Source organism: Grampus griseus, assembly GCF_964374135.1.
Source record: "Grampus griseus genome assembly, chromosome: 8".
NCBI lineage: Eukaryota > Metazoa > Chordata > Mammalia > Artiodactyla > Delphinidae > Grampus > Grampus griseus.
In genome coordinates, this window is record NC_139002.1 from 100,238,456 (window position 1) to 100,260,246 (window position 21,791).

The 21,791-nt window shown below is 55.0% G+C and overlaps 1 protein-coding gene across 1 annotated transcript in view; it reads left to right on the forward strand.

The window, feature by feature from the left end:
- The window catches only part of CD6 (CD6 molecule), a gene marked incomplete at both ends in the record, with an annotated part of 40,270 nt that extends 22,845 nt beyond the window's left edge, over nucleotides 1-17,425 (forward strand). The window contains 12 exons of the mRNA XM_082661265.1: nucleotides 5,421-5,489; nucleotides 6,431-6,781; nucleotides 7,427-7,738; nucleotides 8,475-8,777; nucleotides 9,915-9,980; nucleotides 12,428-12,568; nucleotides 12,940-13,038; nucleotides 14,122-14,244; nucleotides 15,923-15,994; nucleotides 16,213-16,473; nucleotides 16,765-16,869; nucleotides 17,361-17,425. Coding sequence (XP_082517391.1) covers nucleotides 5,421-5,489; nucleotides 6,431-6,781; nucleotides 7,427-7,738; nucleotides 8,475-8,777; nucleotides 9,915-9,980; nucleotides 12,428-12,568; nucleotides 12,940-13,038; nucleotides 14,122-14,244; nucleotides 15,923-15,994; nucleotides 16,213-16,473; nucleotides 16,765-16,869; nucleotides 17,361-17,425 — 1,967 coding nt within the window. The remainder of the gene's footprint in view (nucleotides 1-5,420; nucleotides 5,490-6,430; nucleotides 6,782-7,426; nucleotides 7,739-8,474; nucleotides 8,778-9,914; nucleotides 9,981-12,427; nucleotides 12,569-12,939; nucleotides 13,039-14,121; nucleotides 14,245-15,922; nucleotides 15,995-16,212; nucleotides 16,474-16,764; nucleotides 16,870-17,360) is intronic.
- Between the last annotated feature and the right edge of the window lie 4,366 nt (nucleotides 17,426-21,791).

The following is a 21,791-nucleotide window of genomic DNA, read 5'->3' on the forward strand; positions in this document are numbered from 1 at the left end:
CATGCTGTGTTTTCCTAACCAATCCTTCGATCCCTTTTAGACAATTCAGTTGTCTCCTTGTCTCCAGTTTTGTTTTTGTTTTTTAACTATTGGAAGCCACGTGGCCGCAGGCTTTTTGTCTAACAAGGCAGCCACTCAGGGCGCCCCGGCTACACCATCTCTCTTAATCCTCACGGCAAGCCCGCAACGTGGGTGCTTGTTGCTCCCGTTTTACAGGAGGGCCACCGAGGCTCAGAGAGGCCAATGATTTGCCTGAGTCACACAGTTAGAAAGGGGTTCAGCTAGCAAAAAGAATCGAGAACTTTCCAATTCCGATGCGTGGACACTAACCGCTGTGTAGTGGTATTCTGGATCGTTTCTTTAGGACGGGTTCCCAGAAGTGGGATTACTGGATCAAAAGGGGCTGGTTTGTTCCTTTTTTTTTTTTTTTGCGGTACGCCGGCCTCTCACTGTTGTGGCCTCTCCCGTTGCGGAACACAGGCTCCGGACGCGCAGGCTCAGCGGCCATGGCTCACGCGCCCAGCCGCTCCGCGGCATGTGGGATCTTCCCGGACCGGGGCACGAACCTGTGTTCCCTGCATCGGCAGGCGGACTCTCAACCACTGCGCCACCAGGGAAGCCCTCCTTTTTGTTTTTGAGGCTGTTGACACACGTGCTCACAAACACTTCGCACTGATATTAAGGAGAGAAAGGTGAGCTTCTGGCCAATGCTGCCTGCCCCGCTCCCCTCACTGGCTCTTGTTGTGGGTTCCTCCCCCCGTAGTTCTGTAGCCCTGCTCCACCGTGCCTTCCCCTCTGTACAGCATCTCTGCATCCATCGTCCATTGGGTGAGCATTTACTATGCGCCTACGTGCTCCTCGGCACATCTGATGGAGCCAGGGCCGAGGGTGCCCTCAGCGGTAGCTGCTGTTTATCTCACCCCCATATGGGTGTGTGGCCAGGCCGGCATTCCACAGCCCCTACAGGGACCTGAAACTCTCTGTGTCAGCCTTGCTCTGACACTGGGCTGGCCAGCTGGGGCCTTGGCTGGGAGAACAACCCCCTTTCCTTCAGTGTCTGTGCCTCCTCCCTCCCTGTGTCTCTCACCTTCCAAAAGCTACGGGGAAATCCCATGGGCCTGGGTGACCCAGGAAGGGGACAAGTGGCCCATTTTTTCCGGTTCCTGGCAAGGTGGCTCTGCAGTGCTTTCATTTTCCCCATGCTCTGGTCTCCTTCACTTCATCCTCCCCTGGCATCTTCCTCTTGCTGCCCTAGCCAACATCCTGCCCCACTCTGCTTGGGACCAGCCTAAAAAAGCTGCCACCTTCCTTGGGGGTGCTGGGTAGCTCTCCCAACTTCTTTCGCCTCCCAGTCAGCAACCTCCCCTCCCTCCCTTATCCCTCTTGGTCCATAACTTTCCAGAATGTGAGGCTCAACCCAAGATGGTTTTCTGGGCACACAGGAGAATTTCAAGTGGTAAATGAACTGAGCATTAAATAACACTGAACAAAGTGGTAAAAAAGGTATTTAGGGCTTCCCTGGTGGCGCAGTGGTTGAGAGTCCGCCTGCCGATGCAGGGGACGCGGGTTCGTGCCCCAGTCCGGGAAGATCCCACATGCCGCGGAGCGGCTGGGCCCGTGAGCCATGGCCTCTGGGCCTGCGTGTCCGGAGCCTGTGGTCCGCAGCGGGAGAGGCCACGGCGGCGAGAGGCCCGCGTACGGCAAAAACAAAAAGGTATTTAATTATTTTATTTTCAATGCTCTGTCATCCTCAGAGATCATCTGATCTCCTCAAAGAGTCTCTGTTTGATGACGACATGTCTTTCAACATTTCTAACTTGGCTTTATTTCTAGTATACTTCTTTTTACAATTCCCTTGTATTTTAGGCAAGCAATACAAAAAGCCCATTTATCTTGTTATCTTTTCTAGTTTTTCTGCATATCTACCTCTGTACCTAATCTTATATAGATGGAATCTATATAAAATTATGTATAATCATCTGTATATGTGATTTTTCTTAGTACAGCCTTTCATCTCTCCCTTTCACCACTTGTTTCTTCTCTCTCTCCCGCCTCTCTTCTCCCAGTGGCATGACTCACCCCCAGGACCAGCAACATAATTTGCAGGGCCCAGTGCAGTATGAAAATTCAGGACCCTTTGTTCCAAAATTATTAAGAATTTCAAGATGGAGATGGCAGAGCATTAAACCAAGTCCAGGACACTTAAGTGCAGGTCACACGGCCACGGAGCTGGCCCTGCTCTGTCCTTCCCTTGAAGCCGTCCTTTTTTTGGGGGGTGTTGCCTTTTTTTGGCTTGCAGGATATTTGTTCCCCGACCAGGGATTGAACCCGCCCCCTTGGCACTGAAAGCACAAAGTCCTAACCACTGGACTGCCAGGGAATTCCCACCCGCCTTTCTAATTTACCCATTTTCATAACTTGGTCTGTGTTCTTCCATAATTTCCTCCATGTTCACATAGTGATACCAGTTCGTAAGTGTGGTTTTTTGGCCATTGTTTTGCAAAAGTTGTATCATATTATTTTTTCTTCTTTGTATCTTGCTTCCTTACTCAACAGAGCGTGGAAATCCCTCCAACTGGTATAAGCCTATTTCATTCTTCATAAAGGCTGCATAAGAGGCCATGCTGTAAATAGACCATATTTATTCTGCAACTTTCCCAGCAGATGGGCATTCACTCTTTCCAATTGTTTGCTGTTCAGAAAACTGTAATGTATACTTTTACGTTCGGGCATCTTTGCGTTGTAAAGCAAATTCACAGGATAGGGTAAAGGCTCCTTTTCAAATAACTTTGTTGCAGCAAACATGAGAATTAAATTTATAGAAAAGTCTGAAGCACAGGGCCGGGCAAAGGCAGTAACAAGGTCTGGGAAGGGCAGATCCTGCGCCGGGTTCTCTGTGAACCCAGGCCCGGATGGAAGGAGGCTGAGAGGTAACTTCTGTTCCTGCGCACAGAAGTCAAAACACAAAAGCCAGTCTCCCTTGTTGGGATAGGGGACAGGAAGTGCCTGTGACACAGGAAACAAACCCTTGAGTATATCTGGTATCAATGAACTGCCTCGGCAATGGCTGTCCTTGGAGCTGGCGGCCCCTGCTCACTCTTTCATTCATTCAGTCAATCAGCAAACACTGTGTTGGGCACTCAGGGGGTATGGGGCTGACCCGGCCTTTGGCCCTGCCCTCCAGGGTTTTCTGATCTAGCAGAAAACATGTGTGCCTTTATGCATGAGAAATAGTTTCTCAGACCAGAGATAGGTATACAGAGGCATGTAGAGACCCCCCACAGACACACAGGCAGTCACAACAACACACACACTCACATATACACGCAGAGACATACACATACACACTCTCACAACCACATACACACACACCCCCCACAATCACACACGCACGCACCACAGCCAGCATCCCAGTCCCTCCATTCCCCTCCCCACCCCAGCACATGCAGAAATAATAACAACTGCACAGCAGCACCGGGACCATTGCTGGGGGAACTGGGACTCTGAAATCCTGACTTGGGAGCATTTGAATCCTCTATGACATTAGCTGCAGAGTTTGTGCTCTGAATTCTGAGTCATTTCCCATTCAGGGGGTCAGGCTGGGCAGTCAACCAGGGAGTTGGTGAGGACAGGCAATTAAAGGCTTGATTACTTCTGTCTGAGTGATGGAGTAGCCCAGTTGGATGCTTGTAGGAGAGCTGTGTCTGCAGGTGTGTGTGTGTGTGTGTGTGTGTGTGTGTACGCTCATCTAGGTGTGAGTCCATGGAATATTCTCAGGTGAGGCTGGGAATGTATAGCAGTCATGCCTGAATCTTCAGCCCCTGCAGCACTCAGGCCAGGTCAGGCTAGGCTGTGATAATAAGTACATCTCAAAATCTTCAAGGCTTAACACTAGAAAGGCTCACTTCTTGCACAAAACTCAAGGTGGGTCAATGTCCCCCTCCACCTCGTCTTTGCATTGGGAGCCCAGGGCTTCTAATTTGGCCACAACAGAGCAGGAAGAGATGGAAGAGGCTCACTGCCTCTTACCTACCTTGGTCCAGCAGTGGGTACACGTCCCTCTGCCTAGACGTCAATGGCTCCAACCTAAGGGCAGGAGAACCCAGAAGTGTAGCGGAGCTCCTTTATGAGCACTACAGTCCTAGCCACATCCCTCCTTTCATGTTTCTGCCAACCGAAATATCCCTGCCCGGCATGGATCCAGTTCCTCGGAGACAGTTCAAATCCTGGCCTGCTAGCTTGCTAGCTGGGCACTTGCTAGCTGGGTGGCTTCAGGCCATGTAGCAGCCAGGGTCCCAACAGGAAACAGGTGGCACGCTCAAAATAGGAGTTTGAAGGGGTCTCAGTTAGAAAAGGACTACTTAGAAAGGCTAATGTAGTAACCAGGAGCTCGGAGCAGCTGAGCTGCCATCACCCTGAGCAGACAAGACCACAGAGTGGTCATTGAGACCCGGAAGGAGAAAGTCGAGGAGAAGTGACCCCGTGGAGAGGACCAATGACCTTCAGATGAGGGACACAACCTGCCCAAGGGATCCCACCGGGAGGGAACCAGGAGGATAAACACCACGACTTCACTCTCTTCCTTCCCTCCTCTCTCTGCTGGGACTCCCCATTGGCTGAGCCCAAGTGCCCTGGAAGATGCTGATTTAGTTGAAACAGGTCAGCCTCCCAGGGCCAAGCGGACAGAGGCTCTGGAGGGACAAATGGACACAATCCGGCACAGTCAATTGATTTCTATTCTCTGGGCCTCCCTTTCCTAATTTCTAAAAAGTGGATGCTAATACCTACCTCACTGTGTTGTTGAAGGAAAATGGAATAACATATGCAAAGACCTTGGCGTATAATCGGTCCTCAGCAAATGTTAGCTTCTTAGTGTCTGAAAGTACTTCATAGCCCAATGGTTCCCAGCTCAGGACGCTCCAATTACCCTAAAGTCTGGTGTGAATTTCTCAGACAAATTTTCCAAACCGAAAATGTTTTTCCTGATAATAACTCCCATTTTTTAACTTCTTCTGTATGTGAAGTGTTTTACAGGTACCGCCTCCTTTTAGACTCACTAAACCTTTGTAAGTGTTATTGCCAACAAATTGGGACTCTGGCCGAGAGCAGTTAGTAAGCCCTCCGCGGTCACTCAGCCAGTAAGTGGGTCTGGCCCCAAAGCCACAGCTGTTCCTCTCTGCTCTCCTCTCATTTCTGAGGGCGCGCGCACGATTAGTAGATGACGTGCAGGACGCTGCAACTCCAAAGCTTGAGAATTTCCCTACCCCGGAAGGAGGTAAGTGCACCCAAGGCCGAGGACCCTGTCCCACCAGAGGCCCCATGTAGCCACAGAAGGATCCGGAAAGTGCCCCCTACCCTTCAAGGCACCTGTGTGCCCTCCAGGCCTGAGCTCACTCACGGCTGTTGCTGGTTAATTTCAGGTCACCCAAGTCCAGCCCCATCTGGCCAGCCCAACACCACCAGTGAAGAGAGCCAGCTCCTGGAGCCAGGTGAGGAAACAATCTTGCGGGGCTCACAGTCAGCTTTCTGAGACCAAGTAGGTGGTCTGTGGGGGTGATGGGAAAGGGAAATGGGTTTTTATGGTACCAGGGAGGCTCCCTGACTTCAGACAACACTTCTCCTTCCTGACCCAATGCCTGAAGCTCCACCACTAGATTCACTTTGAGATCTTAGAGCTGCCATCTTTGGGAGGCCACTGATGAAAGGTCATGCACATGTGGGCAAGGTATTCAGCGGGCATTTAAAGGGGATTTGTTGAGAACAAGCTAAAGGACACTTGGTAGGAGTGGTGGGGTTCCATCAGATGGGTCCTCAATTAACTCAACAGATATTTAAGGACCTACTCTGTGCAAAGTTGTGTGCAACCCTGGGCAGAAACAGGAGGTGATTCCCCAAGGAGGGGCTCTGGGGAAGGGTGGACCACCATCCACTGAGGCCGCCCACCTTCAACCCCATCACCAACCCCATGTCCATCCTCCAAGGTTCCGGTGTCACAATGGCAGCCTCCACGGTTGTACCCTCAGAATAGCAGAGGGGCCTGGGAGGGGCAGCATGGCACCCACAGTAGCGGGGGAGAGGGCCTCTCAACCCAGAACCCTGCCCTCCTTTCACACAAGGGTGACTCTGGAGACAGAGGCAAGAAAGAAGGGTCTGTGGGGACTGGACACCCCAGGGCTAACCCATCCTAACCTCCAGTCACCTTCGGCCCTACCTTCTCCTGTCTCTAAGGAGGACCAAAGGGTCAGGCGATGAGGCAGCCCAGCCCCATTTTGCAGACTGGAAGGCTGAGGCTCAGAGCGGGTAGGGTATGGTCCAAGGTCACGCAGCAGATCAGTGGTGGGACCCTTGGCAGCTGTCCGCCTCCACCTCCATCCCTGAGGTCGGCAGAATCCGAATCAGCCGAGGCTCAGCTAGGGTCTGGCCCTTCCAGGGGAGCGACTCCAGGTCCGCCTGATGAATGGGAGCAGCCGCTGCAACGGGACGGCGGAGGTCTGGTTCCGGCAGTCCTGGGAGCCCGCGTGCGGGGCACTCTGGGACCTCCGCGCCTCCGAGGCTGTGTGCCGCTCGCTGGGCTGCGGCCGGGCGGAGCCGCTGGAACAGCCCGTCCCGCCGACCCCGGCGCTGCCGACTGGTGCAGCCGCGGGAAACGCCAGCTGGGCCCCGAATACCACGTGGGTCCTAGCGCCCACCGTCCAGTGCAGCGGCCCCGAATGGCAGCTCTGCAAGGTGGTGGAGCACGCGTGCAGCAGCGACGAGAGGCCGGTCCAGGTCACCTGTGCAGGTACGAGCGGACCAACCCGCTCCCGCCGCCGGCCTCCTCCCTGTCCTACCTCCCAGTCCTTCGGCCACTGCCCCGCATGCTGTCCCCAGCCCTGGCCACTGGACCCAAGTCTCGCCCTCCGGACTTCTACCCAGACCCACCACCGACGCGAATACAATTGGTTCCCTCACCGGAGGGCTGCAGCGCCTCTACCCCCTGGTACAGAAATATGCCAGGTTCCCAGGATCTCTTAGCGCTGCCGCTCCCCAGCCCCGAAACCTGCTCTTCAGGCTCCGCCCACCCGGTCTCTTGCCCCACCCACTAGTCTGCCGCTCAGCCTACCCCGCCCGCAGCCCTGAGCCGATTCCTCAGCACCGCCCACCAGGTTACTAGCCCCTCCCAAAAGGCTCCCAGCCCCTCCCACTAGGTATCCAGCACCGCCCCTGGGTCCCCAGCCTTGACCAGTTCCCCACCTCCGCCCCACCCCAGGTCCCCAACCCAGACAGGCCGTGTTCCCCAGTCTTGCCCACTGGGTTACCCGCCCCTCTTTCTCTCACTGGGTCCACAGCCCCAGGCACAGCTCTCCTGCCCAACGACCCTCCCCCTGACTTCCCTTCCTTTCGCCCCTTCCTCACATCCACAAACCCCTTCTCCTCCTATCCCCAGAAAACCTCGATTTGAAATTGGTGGGTGGTGGCAGCCCGTGCGAGGGCCGCGTGGAGATGCTGGAGCACGGACAGTGGGGTTCGGTGTGTGACGACACGTGGGACCTGGACGATGCCCACGTGGTGTGCCGGCAACTGAGCTGTGGCTGGGCGGTCCAGGCCCTGCCCGGCTTGCACTTTGCGCCTGGCCAAGGACGCATCCACCGGGACCAAGTGAACTGTTCCGGGTCGGAGACCTACCTGTGGGACTGCCTGGGGCTGCCGGGAAATGGCTACTGTGGCCACAAGGAGGACGCCGGCGTGGTGTGCTCAGGTCAGTGGGCGATGCTGCGCCACGGTTATCCAACACTTACTGCAGGCCTGCTGGGCGCCAGGACTGTAGTTAGTGCTGGACAGATGGTCCCTGCCCATGGGAGGTCATAGCCCAAGAGGGAAGATGAGACCCAGACAGACATAATCCAGGAGAGAGAGTGGCAAATGCCTTACGAAAGGAAGCCAGGTGGAGTTAAGAGACAGCAGGCAATCCAGAGCTGGGGGGCTAAGCCTGCCCACCTCCTGGAGTAGGTGACATTAGAAGTGAGGCTTTTTCTGAGTGGGAGTTGGTCACCTGGTTCAGAACAGCAAGAGGAGATGGAGGCTGGGAGGCCCTGTGGAGGCTGTTGGAGCCCAGCTGAGGACAGGAAGTTCTGGTCCAGCCAGCGCTTCTCTTAATGTGCCCAAGAATGGGGAGGGAGGCAGGTCTCGTCCAATGTACATTCTGATTCAGTAGGTCTGAGGCAGGGCTTGAAATTCTGCGTTTCTAACAAGATCCCAGGTGATACGGAAGCTCCCGGTCCAAGGACCACATTTGAGCAGCCAGGATGTAGACAGCAGCAGGGCCAGCTGGAGCAGGTGGGGCAGATGAGAGGAGGGATGCAGAGGCAGGAGGGAGAGCACACAAGATCTGGAGACCGATTGGCTCTGGGGAGTTTGCATTTGTGGGTCGGGGCTGGTGAGGGTTTCTGCCCAAAGGATCCTGGCCTGACTCTGATCCCCCCCACCCCCTGCAGAGCACCAGTCCTGGCGCCTGACCGGGGGCGCTGACCCCTGCGAGGGCCAGGTGGAGGTGTACTTCCGAGGGGTCTGGAACACAGTGTGTGACAGTACGTGGTACGAACCAGAGGCCAACGTGCTCTGCCGGGACTTGGGCTGTGGGACTCTGGCCCGGGTGCCCAAGGGGCTGCCGCACTCCCTGTCGGGCAAGATGTACTACTCATGCGAGGGAGGGGAGCCCACGCTCTCCGAGTGCTTCTGGCGGTTCAATAACTCCAACCTCTGCAGACAATCACAGGCAGCCAGGGTCCTCTGCTCAGGTACCCCTCCTCCCACCCACCCCACTCCCCCCACCCCCAGATTTGGACTAGGAATTGCATCTGGATTTATAGCCCAAGGAATACAGCTTGCGCTAGATCAGGAACGGCAAATACTGGCCTAAGAGGGACCATTGCCCTTACCATGCCCAGGCAGACATTACTGATGAATCAGGGCAATCTTTTCCTCAGTCCTAGAATCATGAATCCAATCTTTATTGAGGCGTTATTATACGCGAAGCAGTGCTCCCTCTTGACTGGAGCCGGCTCAGGAGATAAAACCAATGTGCCATCCCAGGGCTGGTGATCATCATAAAAATAGCATTAGGAGACACTAATAATATCAGCCACAGTGTCTGGAGCCCTAACCAGGTGCCCGGCATTGCCGGGCACTCAGTATATATTTCAGCAGAGCCTCCCACCTGCTCTGTGAATTGGGTTTCACGAAGTCTAAGATGGCATTGATGACGAGTCACACTGTTAGTATTTTATGTACCAGAAATGCTGCCAAAATAAACTCTTGACGTGCCATCAGCTGTAACGATAGATGTCATCACCCCGATTTCTGAGGTGTTAACATGTGAAAAAGCAAGAGCGTTAAACAAACACAGCGTTAGCATCTCTATGGAGTTCAGACACCAGGCTATGAATTCCAGCTCTGCCAGTCACCAGCTGGGAGGCTTCGTCTTGTGAATATGTGGATGCTGACACCAGGCACGTCACAGGGGAGCCGGGAAGTCAGATAATATCCACCAAGGGACGTTGTAAGCTCCACCCCTTACCAGTCAGATGGTTATGATAATGACAAGACTGTCAGATTCCCACTTCCTGAGGCAGGTGTGCAGACCAAATCTAATACTAGATGGAAAAGGGAAATACTTGTGTTCTATAGCAGATTATGCAGAAGGAAGGGCTAATTCTTTCATTAGCCCTTTATTTAAACCAAAATACCTTCCTAGCATTAAATCCATGAGATCCTCCTTATGGTGGGGTGTGGGAAAGACTCCGCCATGGGCCCCGGTGGGAACACACCCCCAGTTGCAGGCCACTTGTCTGTCTTGTCCAGTTTCTAGCACAAGGCCTGGCCACGGTAGGTGCTCGGGCACGTGTGCTGAGTGAATGAACAGTGCTTTCTGACAGGTGCCCGGAGCCTGCTCAATCTGTCCACTTCTGAAATCCCTGCAACTGGTCAGCCGGTCGCTGTGGGTGAGTGTCCCTGGGGATGCAGTTTCGCAGAGGCTCAGGTGTGCACGTGTGTGTGTGTGTGTGTGTGTGTGTGTGTGTGTGTCTGCAGGAGGGTTCTGACGGTTTGTCCCCCATCCGCTACCTCCAGACAGTGAACTTGACTCCCCCCACCATCCCCGGGGCTCTCTGGCTGCTTCGTGCTCCTTTCACCTCGCCTGCCTCTATCATGTCAGCTCCACAGCTCCCTGAATCCTGATATTTCTTGGACAGGAGTCCTCTTCCCACTCTCTGTGAGCTCCTATAGGGCAGAGGATAGAGCTGTAGAGAACTGGAGCTGATCTGACACCAGCTGGGGGGTTGGGGACGCCGAGGGCAACAGGCAGTGTGTTTATAATGTTCTGGGCACCGGCCAGTGCTTTACAGTCATTATTTCCCAACCCTTTAATCTTCCCAGCAGCCCCCTGGGGGAGGTCTTCTCACAACCCTTACATAGAGGAAGAAGCTTGGGCTCAGAGGGTGAGGTGATGGCCAGCAGTGTCGGCTAGAATTTGCCTGCAAGGCTGTGAACTCTGAATCCACACTTGGTCTGTCCTCCACTTGTGTGTAGCCAACTCCTGGGGCCCAGCCCCCAGCTGTGCCTCTTGCTAGCTGTATAATGTTGGGCAATTCTTAACCTCTCTGAGCCTCAGATCCCTTGACTATAAAATGAGGATGATAGGGGCTTCCCTGGTGGCGCAGTGGTTGAGAGTCCGCCTGCCGATGCAGGGGACACGGGTTCATGCCCCGGTCCGGGAGGATCCCACATGCCGCGGAGCGGCTGGGCCTGTGAGCCGTGGCCGCTGAGCCTGCGCGTCCGGAGCCTGTGCTCCGCAACGGGAGGGGCCACCACGGTGAGAGGCCCGCGTACCACAAAAAAAACAAAACAAAACAAAACACAAGGATGATAATCCTAGTACTTCTCTCCTAGCATTGTTGTGAGTCTCCAGTAAATTAATTTTTAGAAAGTACTTACAACAGGGCTTAGTACATAGTAAGCACTGTCTGGGCCTCAGTTATTCTTATTTATTGATTATTTAGTCCAGGCAGGGAGCCCCGTGGCAGCTCCGAGATAACCACAGGGGCTGGCCCAGATCCACAGGCTTACCCCTTCCCCTGGCTCCTGGCTCCCTCTCTCAGACCCTCTCCAGAGGTGGGTGGGCGGCTTGGGGAGGGGACAGAGGGGCACCAAGTCCTCCCAGGGAACCTGGCAATGGCTGAGGGCACGGAGAGGGTATGAAATGCTGGGGACTGTGCAGGCTGGAGGGCGAGTTCCTGCCAGGACCCACACACCCTCGCACACTCTCAATTGCTGAGTTCGGGGCGGGGAGCCACGTCGCCCTCAGAAGAGCAGAGCTGTTATGGAGAGCCGGTCTCCAGGGAGCACACTGGGAGCACACTGGGAATGGGGCCCACATTCACGGGTCTCCCCACAGCCCCCCACAGTCCAGTCTCTCCCTTGCACCTGCTTGCTGATGCTAAATCCAGTCCCTACCCCAGCCCAGTCTGCCCCGTTTGCAAACAGAAAGGGAGAGGGGAGAAAATGAGGACGGGGTGGAGGTGGGGGTAATCTCCCAGGGGGAGCAGACGCTGCCACCAGCCTCCCGCGTTACTGTCGCTACCCTTCCTCCAGCTCTGTGGCCTGCGCACCCCAGGCTTTCTGAGCAGGAGATAGTTCGTGTCTCTGGGATGATGAAGGTTAGGGCCTCATTGCAGCTTCCATCCATTCTCTGCTTTGGGCTCTTTTCAGCAGGGGTGAGGCCAGGAGGGAGGGGAAAGCAAGAAGTCACACCAGGGGCTGCAGAGCTGGGAGGTCTGGGATCATGCCCACCCCCCCACCCCCGCCCTCAGGGCGCATGTCTGGTAAGAAGGACGCATCTGGGGCAAGGAAAGGAGATCTCGCTCTCCTGATGGTCTGTTCCCTGCCAGCAGATGCTCAGAGCCACCTTCTCTGGGGATCCAGCCTTGGTCTCCCCTGTAGAGAATCAGGTGCCCCTTGGAGGGCCGCACGGCTGTCTATACCTTCATCACAGCAGGAAACTTGCTGAATTGGATTGAGTCGGCTTGTCAAACTTCCCACTAGACAGAGACCCTCAAGGCCCGTGACACTGCCGTCATATTTGTCTCCCCAGGTCTAGTGCCTGGCACACAGTGGGTGCTCAATAATTGTTGAGCAGAGACAGATCTCCTGGCTTCGTGGCCAGGAGAAAGTTTCATTCAGCCAGTTATTCATTCAATATGCATTTCTCAGGCATCTACTATATACCAGGCACCTAAAAGCAGTTGGGAAAATTCAAAAAAAAAAGAAGGGAAGAGGAGTATACGTCCAAAAGGGAAGTAGGTCGGATGCAGAGAAGAAGGAGAGGTGAGAATGGCAAGGAGAAGTCCATGTCCCTTCCTTTTTCTCCCTGATTTGGGGTTCTTGCTTCCAGAATCTTCTGTGACGGTGAAAATGAAGGACTGGGAATCTCGAGAGCTAATGCTTCTCATCCCTTGCATCGTTCTGGGAATTCTCCTTCTTGTCTCACTCAGTTTCATAGCCATCATCCTCTTGAGAATTAAAGGAAAATACGGTAGGTGCAGAGTCCCAGGAGCCATGGGAAAGGCCCAGGGATGAAAAGAAGCAGAACTGAGACAGTCCTCCCAGGGGGACATGAGCCATGGGGAACCTCAGCAGGAATGGCAGTGATCTGGCAATGGCCACCCAGCCCTGGCCCCAAGAAGCACCTCCTGATGGGAAGGATTTTCCCAGCATGCCCCCCAGAAGTTGTCCACAGGAGGACCAAGATTGTGTGTGTGTGTGTGTGTGTGTGTGTGTGTGTGTGTGTGTGTGGGTGTTTGGGGATGGGGAAGGTGAGGAGGGAGGTGTCCCCATGAGAGCAGAGCCAGGAAGACTGGAAGGTGCAAAAAATGACTTGCAGGATCTCTGCCTCCCCTTCCTCAGCCCTCCCCGCTATGGTGAACCACCAGCACCTACCCACCACCACCCCAGCGGGGACCACAAGCTATCAAGAGGTTCCCATCACCATCGCCAAAGAAGAAAGTAGGATGTCACCCACCCTGGGGGTGAGGAGGGCGGGGGAGGACAAGAAGGGGATATTTTCCGGAGGGTCAGTACTGCTTAGGTCAAAGCAGTGCCCCAGCTGGAGATGAGACCTGGGCCAGCCCACGAGTGGCTGTGGGACCTTGAGCAGGTCCAGCCTCAGTCTGGGCCTTGATAGGCTGATGACTTTCCAGTGCACTCATTCTAGAACTCGAAGCTTTTGAATCCTGGACCAAAACAGGCCCAGGGCATTTTGGACCTTGGTTCTCAAAGGAAAGCTCTGTTTTGCTAATTGGCCAGTAGGTTTGTAACACCATTGCCTCTTCCAGTGGTCTGCCCAATCAGCCTCCCTGCAACGCCCCATCAAGATCTTCCTGGAACATAATCTTATTTCATATTTTCCGAGTCAAAAAAAATGGGATCAGTCACCCATCTTTAATGATACATCAATGCATTACCTCTTGAGAGTCTTGTGAAGAAGCTTGAGTTTAATCACACTGCATTACGAATATATTAAATCGCCTTTATTTGAAAGAGTTCAGGGACACAAAAACCAATACAAAACACAGACATATGTTATAAAGATTCTTTGCACACAGGATATCCAGATATTTGAGAAGAGAGTATGAACACAGACCTAGCACGAGAGTAGGCACAGAGCAGCCACTCACTGAATATTATGGTCTAGAGGTTAAGAGCCACGTGGCCTGCTTCTCTAGGCAATGTGAGAATGTCTCTGTGCCTCAGTTTCCCCAGCTATAAAATGGGGACGCTAACCTCGCTACCTCACGGAGTTCTTATGAGCATTAACTGAGATAATATTTATAAATGTTGGAATAGTGCCTGGCCTGCAGGGACTACTATGTGTTTGTTAAGTAAAGAAATGTTATTTAGTTCCCCGTGTTTGAAATGGACGCGGGGGAGCTTGGAAAACCCAGGCCCGACGGTCTTGTACGAGATGGGCTGCCTGGCGCACTCCCTGCCCCTCTGTCTCCGGCCCCCACGGTCCGCGCTCTCTGCCGCCTCTCTCTGCAGCTTTCTGCCCCCTGCCTTGCCACGCTCCCCACTCTGTTCTCTCCCCAGTTCCCAAGCTGCCCATCCAGGTCCAGGCTCCGCCCCCTGAAGACTCGAACTCCAGCTCGGACTCAGACTATGAGCACTATGACTTCAGCAGCCAGCCTCCCGTGGCCCTGACCACCTTCTACAGTGAGTGCCCGCGCCCGGACTCCCGAGGGCCCACCGGCCCGCACCAGGGAGAGGGCCCAGCTGGCCGGGGGGCCTGCGCTAGTTTCCCCCCTTGGTGACCCCTGCACGATGAGAGGGGCATCTCCCTCGCTGTGACCACTGGACTGACGCTCAATGGTCCCGCACTGAAGTTTTCAAAGTGCTTTGTGACCCTGGAGACATCTCTAGTCATTTCCCCTTGGACCACCTTCTCTCCCGTGCTTGTCTGTGGTCAGGCAGGTCTCAAGACCAGTCCCTCGCCAGTCACCTAACTGTGGCTGCGTCTGTGTCCGATGCGAGGCACTCCAGTTCAGATGGCTTCTCGCATGCTCTCACCCCTTCTGTGTCCCATCCTGCCCCGTCAATCTCACCTCCTTGCCCACCTCCACCATGAGCCCAGCTCGCACTTCTCATCCGGCTTCTCCAGCTCTGCTCTCTGCCTGTTGGGGATATAGAAGGAGGAAAGCCAGTGCTCAGGCAGGACCCACGTGAGGCCGGGAGGTCGGACGAGAGCAGAGACTCTCACATCTATTGTGAAATCCCTTGGGAGCTCATCGAAACTTCCTGAGCCCCACCCGGGACCTCCTTTATAAGCTAGGATGAGAGTTTGGCTGTGTGTGACACAGACTCCAAATGACATCATCCGGAGAAGTTGGAGGGGGCCCGGGCTCCTTTCTTGATACTCTGCAGTCGCTAAGACGTTGCCCGGTCCACATGGTCCAGAGTGGCTCACCACCGTGTCTGCATTCTAGGCTGCCGGAAGGGGGAAGGTGAGGCGTGCCCTACCCTGTATGGCAGGACGCCAGGGATGCTCCCACAGCTCCCACACACTTTCCACCCGTCAGAACTTAAACCCAGCAGCTGCAAGAGAGGCGGGGAGACGAAGCCTCTGTCCTGGGCAGCTGTGTCCAGATAAAGCCCAGAGGTCTCCTAGTACCGGGAGCGGGGCAGTAGGATGGGTACTGGGGGCAGCAGCCATCTTGGCCCCACCTGCTGAACCAGGGCCTCTGGGGGGCAGTGTGGATGGTTCCACTCTGCGGGGCCGTGGTCCAGCATTTGGGAGCCACAGAGATGAGTGTCCTTAGAACCTGAGATTCTGAGTCCAGGCATGTAAGATGCAAGACCGGGAGTCCAAAATCCTGTGACACTGAGACTAAAAGTCAGCAGTAACACATTCAAAAAGCTGATTCCCAGATTCCAGACACTCAAGTTCTTAAGATGCTATGAATCTGCACCGCTCTGATTCTGAAACAGAGGTACCGCAGAGCCCAGGATACAAAGATACCAGACCCTCAGCTTCACTCTGGAAGGCTCCTCAGGGGCAACATCTGGCCTTTTGCTGCCCTGAGCTGCCCCAGCAGAAGCACTCCCCGTGTTCCCTTAAGTGGCAGGAGGGACGGCTGGGGCTGGGGAGGTGCAGGGCACTAGGGTTTCTGTCCAGAAGCAGCCTGTCCCCAGGCCGGTTTCAGATTGAGGCTTGGGGTCTGCCTGGACTAGAACTTGAGCCTGGGGATCTGATGAAAAAGACTAAGCCATCAGGGTTGTCCTGCTGCCCTGTTCAGCCTCCCGAATCCCACAGAACACCAGCTCTGCTCCGGACGCCCCAGACAAGGGGGTGGAGCCTACCCACCTCCTTCCTCACCGCCATCTCTGCTTGTAGATTCCCAGCGGCACCGCTTCACAGATGAAGAGGTCCGGCAGAACAGGTTCCAGATGCCCCCCTTGGAGGAAGGTGAGTCAGGCTGGGGAGGGACGTGGAGGGGGGTGACTAGGACGCCAGCCCTGCCTCCAGACTTAGCAGGTCACTCGCCTTGAAATGCATCAGCGCCACCTCCCTCAACAGGTCTTTCCTGACTTTAACGATTCCCATTGGCAGTAAGTTCTTTCTCAAGTTTAACTTAAAGCCCTCTTGCTGCACTGCATCTTCTTTATCATGATTCTGTCTTTCAGGCCCAGGACTCGAAGAGGTGCATGCCTCCCGGGTCCCACCTGCCAACCCTGAACACTGCATTGCAGACCCCCGCTCCACGGGCCCTCAGCACCACCCAAGGAGCAAGGGCGGCTCCAGCACATCTTCAGGGGAGGGGTGCTGTAATAGCCCTGGCAGCAGGCTGCCTCCGTGGAACTCTCAAGTGTTTTCTTCAGAGAGGAAGCCCCTGCTGGGGCAGCCCCTGAACTTGGAGCTGGCTGGCTCCCAGGCAACTTTTCCAGGTAAGGTGGGCCCAGAAGGGTTGTGTGCCAGCTCCAGCCTCCCATCCTGTAGCCGACCTGGCCAGAGGAAGCGTAAAGCTGGGAGCCCTGAGCCAGTCTGAGTTCAGGACTCTAGTCCCAGCTCGGCAGCCACGTGCTGTGTGACCTTGGACAAGTCTCCTCCCCTCTCTGGGCCTTCATTTCCTCAGGTGTCAAGCTAAGGACCTGACTCTACTGAGTCTTGAGGGCCTCCCAGCTCTGGCACTTTGCGAACTAGCCTGGCAGAGGGTGACTGGCTCTGGGGGTTTCCAGCAGGGCCTTCGGCTGATGACAGCTCCAGCACCTCCTCCGGAGAGTGGTACCAGAACTTCCAGCCGCCGCCCCAGCTCCCATCTGCTGAGCAGTTTGGATGTCCAGGTGCCAGGGGCAGGGGAGGGGGCACAGAGAGGGACTGGAGGGTGGATGAGTGGGGTAGCTCTGGATACATTGGCCCATGGGGGAAAAAAAAGAGAAGTAACGGGATTTTTTAAAGCAAACAAGAATATAGGGAGGTAGGGAAAATGGATGTAGGTGGGGCAGAGAAAGATTCAAAGAGAATGCCTTGAGAAGAAGTGAGCTCCCCATTAGTGGAGGCATTCAAGCAGAAGCAGCCAGATGGCCCCTTGGGGGAGCTGGTGGCAGCAGAGGGGGTCCCAGCACTCAGGGACTATAGCCCTGAACTACACAGACAAGGCTCTGCCTTCAGAACTGACATTCTAGCAAAGGAGGTAGCCATGAACAAGATTATAAGATGGTCTCACACAGCATCCCGGGGGAGAGGAATGTGGACCCAGATCTGCTCAGCTCTGTCCCTGCTCAGCGGGCGCAATGACTGGGCCTCCCACTGACCTGAGTCTCCCACCGCACAGGGTCCCTCACTCCCCAGCCTGACTCCTCCTCCAATGAAGACTATGATGACATTGGAGCAGCCTAGCCTGGGCCCGGCGCGGCTCCTCCCCCTGCCCTCCCCCCACCCTCCCCCTCATGCCCCAGGAGCTGAGAGTCCTCCCCTGGAGACGTGAAAGGAACCTCCACACCTAGTATGGCCCAGCCGCCATCCATCAACAGGACCTGCCAGCACAGCCCTCCCCCAGCCCCAAACAGCAGCCCTGAGGAAGAGGTGCTGCCTCTGAAAGGGCCCGAGCTGTCTGCCTCAGGGGTGAACCGGCAGAGTCTAGGCCACTGCTCGGCAGCCCGCGTGGAAGGTTTGAACTGGGAGATTCCTGAGGCCCCTTCCGACCCTCATGTGTCTGAGGCTTTGGTTGCCTGAGTCTCTGACAGCTCAGGGCCCAGAGGAGCTCTGCGAGGGGCAGGGAGGCCCCATGTGCAGGGGCCGTTGGACTGCTGTTGGTCTGACAGGTGGGTGCTAGGGCTGGCTGGGGGGAGCCGCCAGCTGACCCAGGCTAAGCTCAGGTTGGTACCTGCACCCAGCAGGGAGTCCAGCCTTCCTGGGCACAGCCCAGGATGGGACAGGGAGCTGGATGGCTGCCCCCCGTCGACCACCCGGGGCCGGAGGCCAGCCCTGCCTCTAGAGAGCCTCGGAGCCCACCAGAGACACAGCCCTGATCTGCAGTGACCATTCCCGGGCAGCAATCCTTATTCTGAGCTTCCAAAGATTTACAAGGATGGTCCCATCCAGCCCCGCCAGAGACCCAGAGTGGGGCTCCGTCCCCGTGGGGCAGAAGCACAGAGATGTCTTCCAGGAGGGGCCCAGAGGCTGCACTAAGCCCCGAGTCCCCAGCTGTCTGCTTGGATGTATGGGCTCCTCCCCGATGAACACATAAATATCAGTGTCACTCCTAGAGCCATAAACGTGTCCCAGGCAGCCTCCAGGGAGAGGCCTGAGGGCTCAGGGCCAGCTTCTGGTGTCTTGCTCTGAGTATCCCGAGATTAAACCAGTTGCGGAATGAAACCAGGGGTGGAGTGACAAGTCTTTGAACTCACAGAACCCAGGCTCTGCCTCTGTGTGTGTGTGTGTGTGTGTGTGTGTGTGTCTGTGTCTGTGTGTGTGTGTGTGTGTGTGTCGGTGTGTGTGTGTCGGTGTGTGTGTGTCGGTGTGTGTGTGTGTCTGTGTGTGTGTTGGGTTGGAGGCAGCTCTATCCATCGAGGTGCAAACGTCAGGGTGAATTGGAAATGTATTGAGTACTGTGGCCCGGCACCATGGAACATGCTGGGGATGCAGCGACAGGAAGGCACAGGGCCTGCCCTCCTGGAGGTGATGGACAGATGCCTGTGAGTTCAGCATCCCCTTCCTGATTTGCCAGTGCGCCCTGGATCAGCGAGGCCAGCCTTGCTGCGCTGAATGCATTTTGACCTGGGCCTCCATAAGCTTCTGAGGCAGGGCAGGGTGAGTAGATTTTATCTCAGGCCTGCCTGGAAAAGGCCTCGATCCCAGGTTGCTCAGAGGCTGGGGTTTTAGCCCAGCTGCACCAGCCCATGCCCAGCTCTGCCTGCAGGGAGGAGGCTGGGGGTCAGCTTTCCTCTGAGCCCTCCCAGAGCCAGGGATGGTGGAGAAGGCCACTCAGTGGATCTTGCCCTGAGCGGCTGAGCGGGGCCTGTTTTCCGTTCACCTCTCCCAGAGGTGCAAAGAAAGCTGGCATTCCCCAGGGCAACCGTCACAGGATGTGGTTGCCCTGTGATGGGGCCCCCTCCTCCGGCCCTCTGAACCCTCATGGGGCTGCGGGGGATTCCTAGGGGGGGAGCTAGTGCTGGGGTGGGCGGGATCAGACTCCCAGGGTCTGTGGGATTTGTGGAAAGCCTTTTTTTTTAGACAGCCAGGGTTGAAATCCCGGCTCCACCCTGTCCTGGCTGTGTGGTCTCCGGCAAGTCACTCTACATCTCTGAGCCTTTGCTATAAAGTTTGTCCGTAAAGTGCACACAGCAGTGGGCTAGAGGCTTGGCAATGAGTGTTCCCTCTCATTGGCAGATGAATCAGTAGAGGCAAGAGATCTCCGTAAGAGGAGAAAGGGGAGAAGAGAAGACAGCGATTCATGGGGTCTTAGCACATTGGTGCTAGAGGAGGTTTGTCTCACTCTCATTTTACAGAGGAGGACGCCGAGCCCTGGCAGGGGAAAGGACTTGTCCAAGGTCACTCAGAGAGTTAGTAGCCAATTCACAATTTGGCCCTACCCCTCCCCACCTTTGCCCGTTGGGAGTCAGACAGGGAGATGGTGACACCCTCTGAGTTCTCCCTCATTTCTCACCAGAGCCACCACCCCATCCCTGGGCCCCTCTGTTCCATACACACTGACAGAAATTGGGGAAACTCTGAGACATGTCTCCCTTGCTCCCTCCCAGCCCCCAGGCAGCCTGGGACCACCAGGGTCACACATGGCAGGGGACTTTCTGAGGGCTGGCATCCTGAACCACAAGGTCTCCTGCCAGGTCTCCTGGGCCTGGTGATGGGAGCTGCTCCCAGGAAAGACCTTTCCCGCATCTCTACGCGTCCAGAGCGCTCAGACCATTCCTTACAGAGCCAGGCCTTGAGCTGGGACTGGAGAGGCTGGGATGAATGACATCACTGTGACCTGAAGGAATGGAAGCCCGTCAGGGGAGTTACAGTCATAAGCGGTGCGCTTACCCTCCACTCTTTAGAGACCTTGCATTATATATGCCTCAGTGATCTGGGAGAGGAAACACAAAGACGTTAAATGGATGTGGCAGCTGAACCCCGATTTCGGAAACACTGATATGGGGGAGGGGCTATATCTGAAATGAAGGCGCTTCAGCAATTGTCCGGCTCTGCGAGTGCAGTGAGAGAACGAAACACAGGGAATGCGTGGGGCCCACAAGAGCCCCTGACCCTGCTGGAGGCAGGCCATCCTGGAAGGCTTCCTGAGGAGGTGATGCCTGAGCTGGGTCGGGAAGGGTAGGTAGGAGTTAGCTACGGGAGTGGAGAGAGATGGGCATTCCAAGTTGAAGGAATAGCGTAAGCAAAGACAGAGCAAGAAACCAGGTGTCTTTCAAGGTAAAGGGTGGTCCAGCCTGAGAAGAGGCTGAGGACAGCCAATTCTCACACCAACTCTATTTCATAGGTGAGAAAACTGAGGCTCAAAGCGGTTAAGTAAAGTGTCCAAGTCACACAGCTAAAAAGCAGCAACACTGGGATTTTAATATGTGCCGTCTGGCTTTGGAGTCTGAGCGTTAACCATGGTACTTCCAGTGGAAACCCATCCCTGTCCCTGTGCCCACTGGAGCTACACTGCTGGGTACAGAGCCCCAGCCAGCTCTGAGGTCTGGAGACACCAGCCTGTCTGTCCACCGACAGCACAGGCACCTTCTGGGTGCTCAGATGCTAAATTCAGGGATGGGATAACTCACTGCCTGGGCACTTGTATGTGGCCAGGCTCTATGCTGGCCCTGGGGCACGGAGAGGAATGAAACCTGGCTCTTCCCTGCGGGAGACAGATACAAAGATCAGTAACTGCAATATGTTCCATGGGTGTGGTGGTGGTGACCACGATGGTGATAATGATGACAGTGAGTGGCAATTACTATGTGCCAGGCATGTATTATTTCTTATAATCCACAAAAGAGCTCCCTGAGAAGTTAGTATCATCCCTAATTTATAAATAAGGAAACTGAGGCCCAGAGAGGTTAAGTGACTAGCCAGAGGTCACACAGCTTGGCAAGTAGTACAACTTTTCTACCTAACTCCAAAGCCCAATGTGAAACCACCACACTGAACGGTGGGGGCGCATCATGGGCATATTTAAACCACAGGAACTTAAGTGTATCTACTCAGCCGCAGAAGAGAAAGAAAAAGCACAACTGAGCCCATCATACCCCTCAGTGAACAAACACCCGGGAAGAGAGATGAGAGATGGGAGCCGGGACTCTGTTCCCTCAGACCCTGAGAACCATTCACTGAGTGGGCATCTTACCACACTGGGTGGGATCTTGGTTATTAATGATTCACATTTTTCATATGTGATGGGCTTGAAACACAAACCCGTTGCTTCTTCTGGCTGCTCTGACATTGGAGGGAGAAACATCTGGTTGGAGGCAGCACAGGACAGACTCAAATACAGGAGACTTCATAAGGAGCTTGCATTTTCTTTTCCTTCCTTCCTTCCTTCCTTCCTTTCTTCCTTCCTTCCTTCCTTCTTTCCTTTGTTCCTTTCCTTTCCTTCCTTCCTCCCCCCTTCCTCCCTTCTTTTAAATAGTAAATATGTTCACATGCTTCAAAACTCCAAACATACAAACGTATATCATTAAAATCTTGTTACCCACCCATCTACCCTCTCCCCTCTCTTCCCCATCCCCAAGTAAACACTTATTTCTCTGATGCAAACACCAGC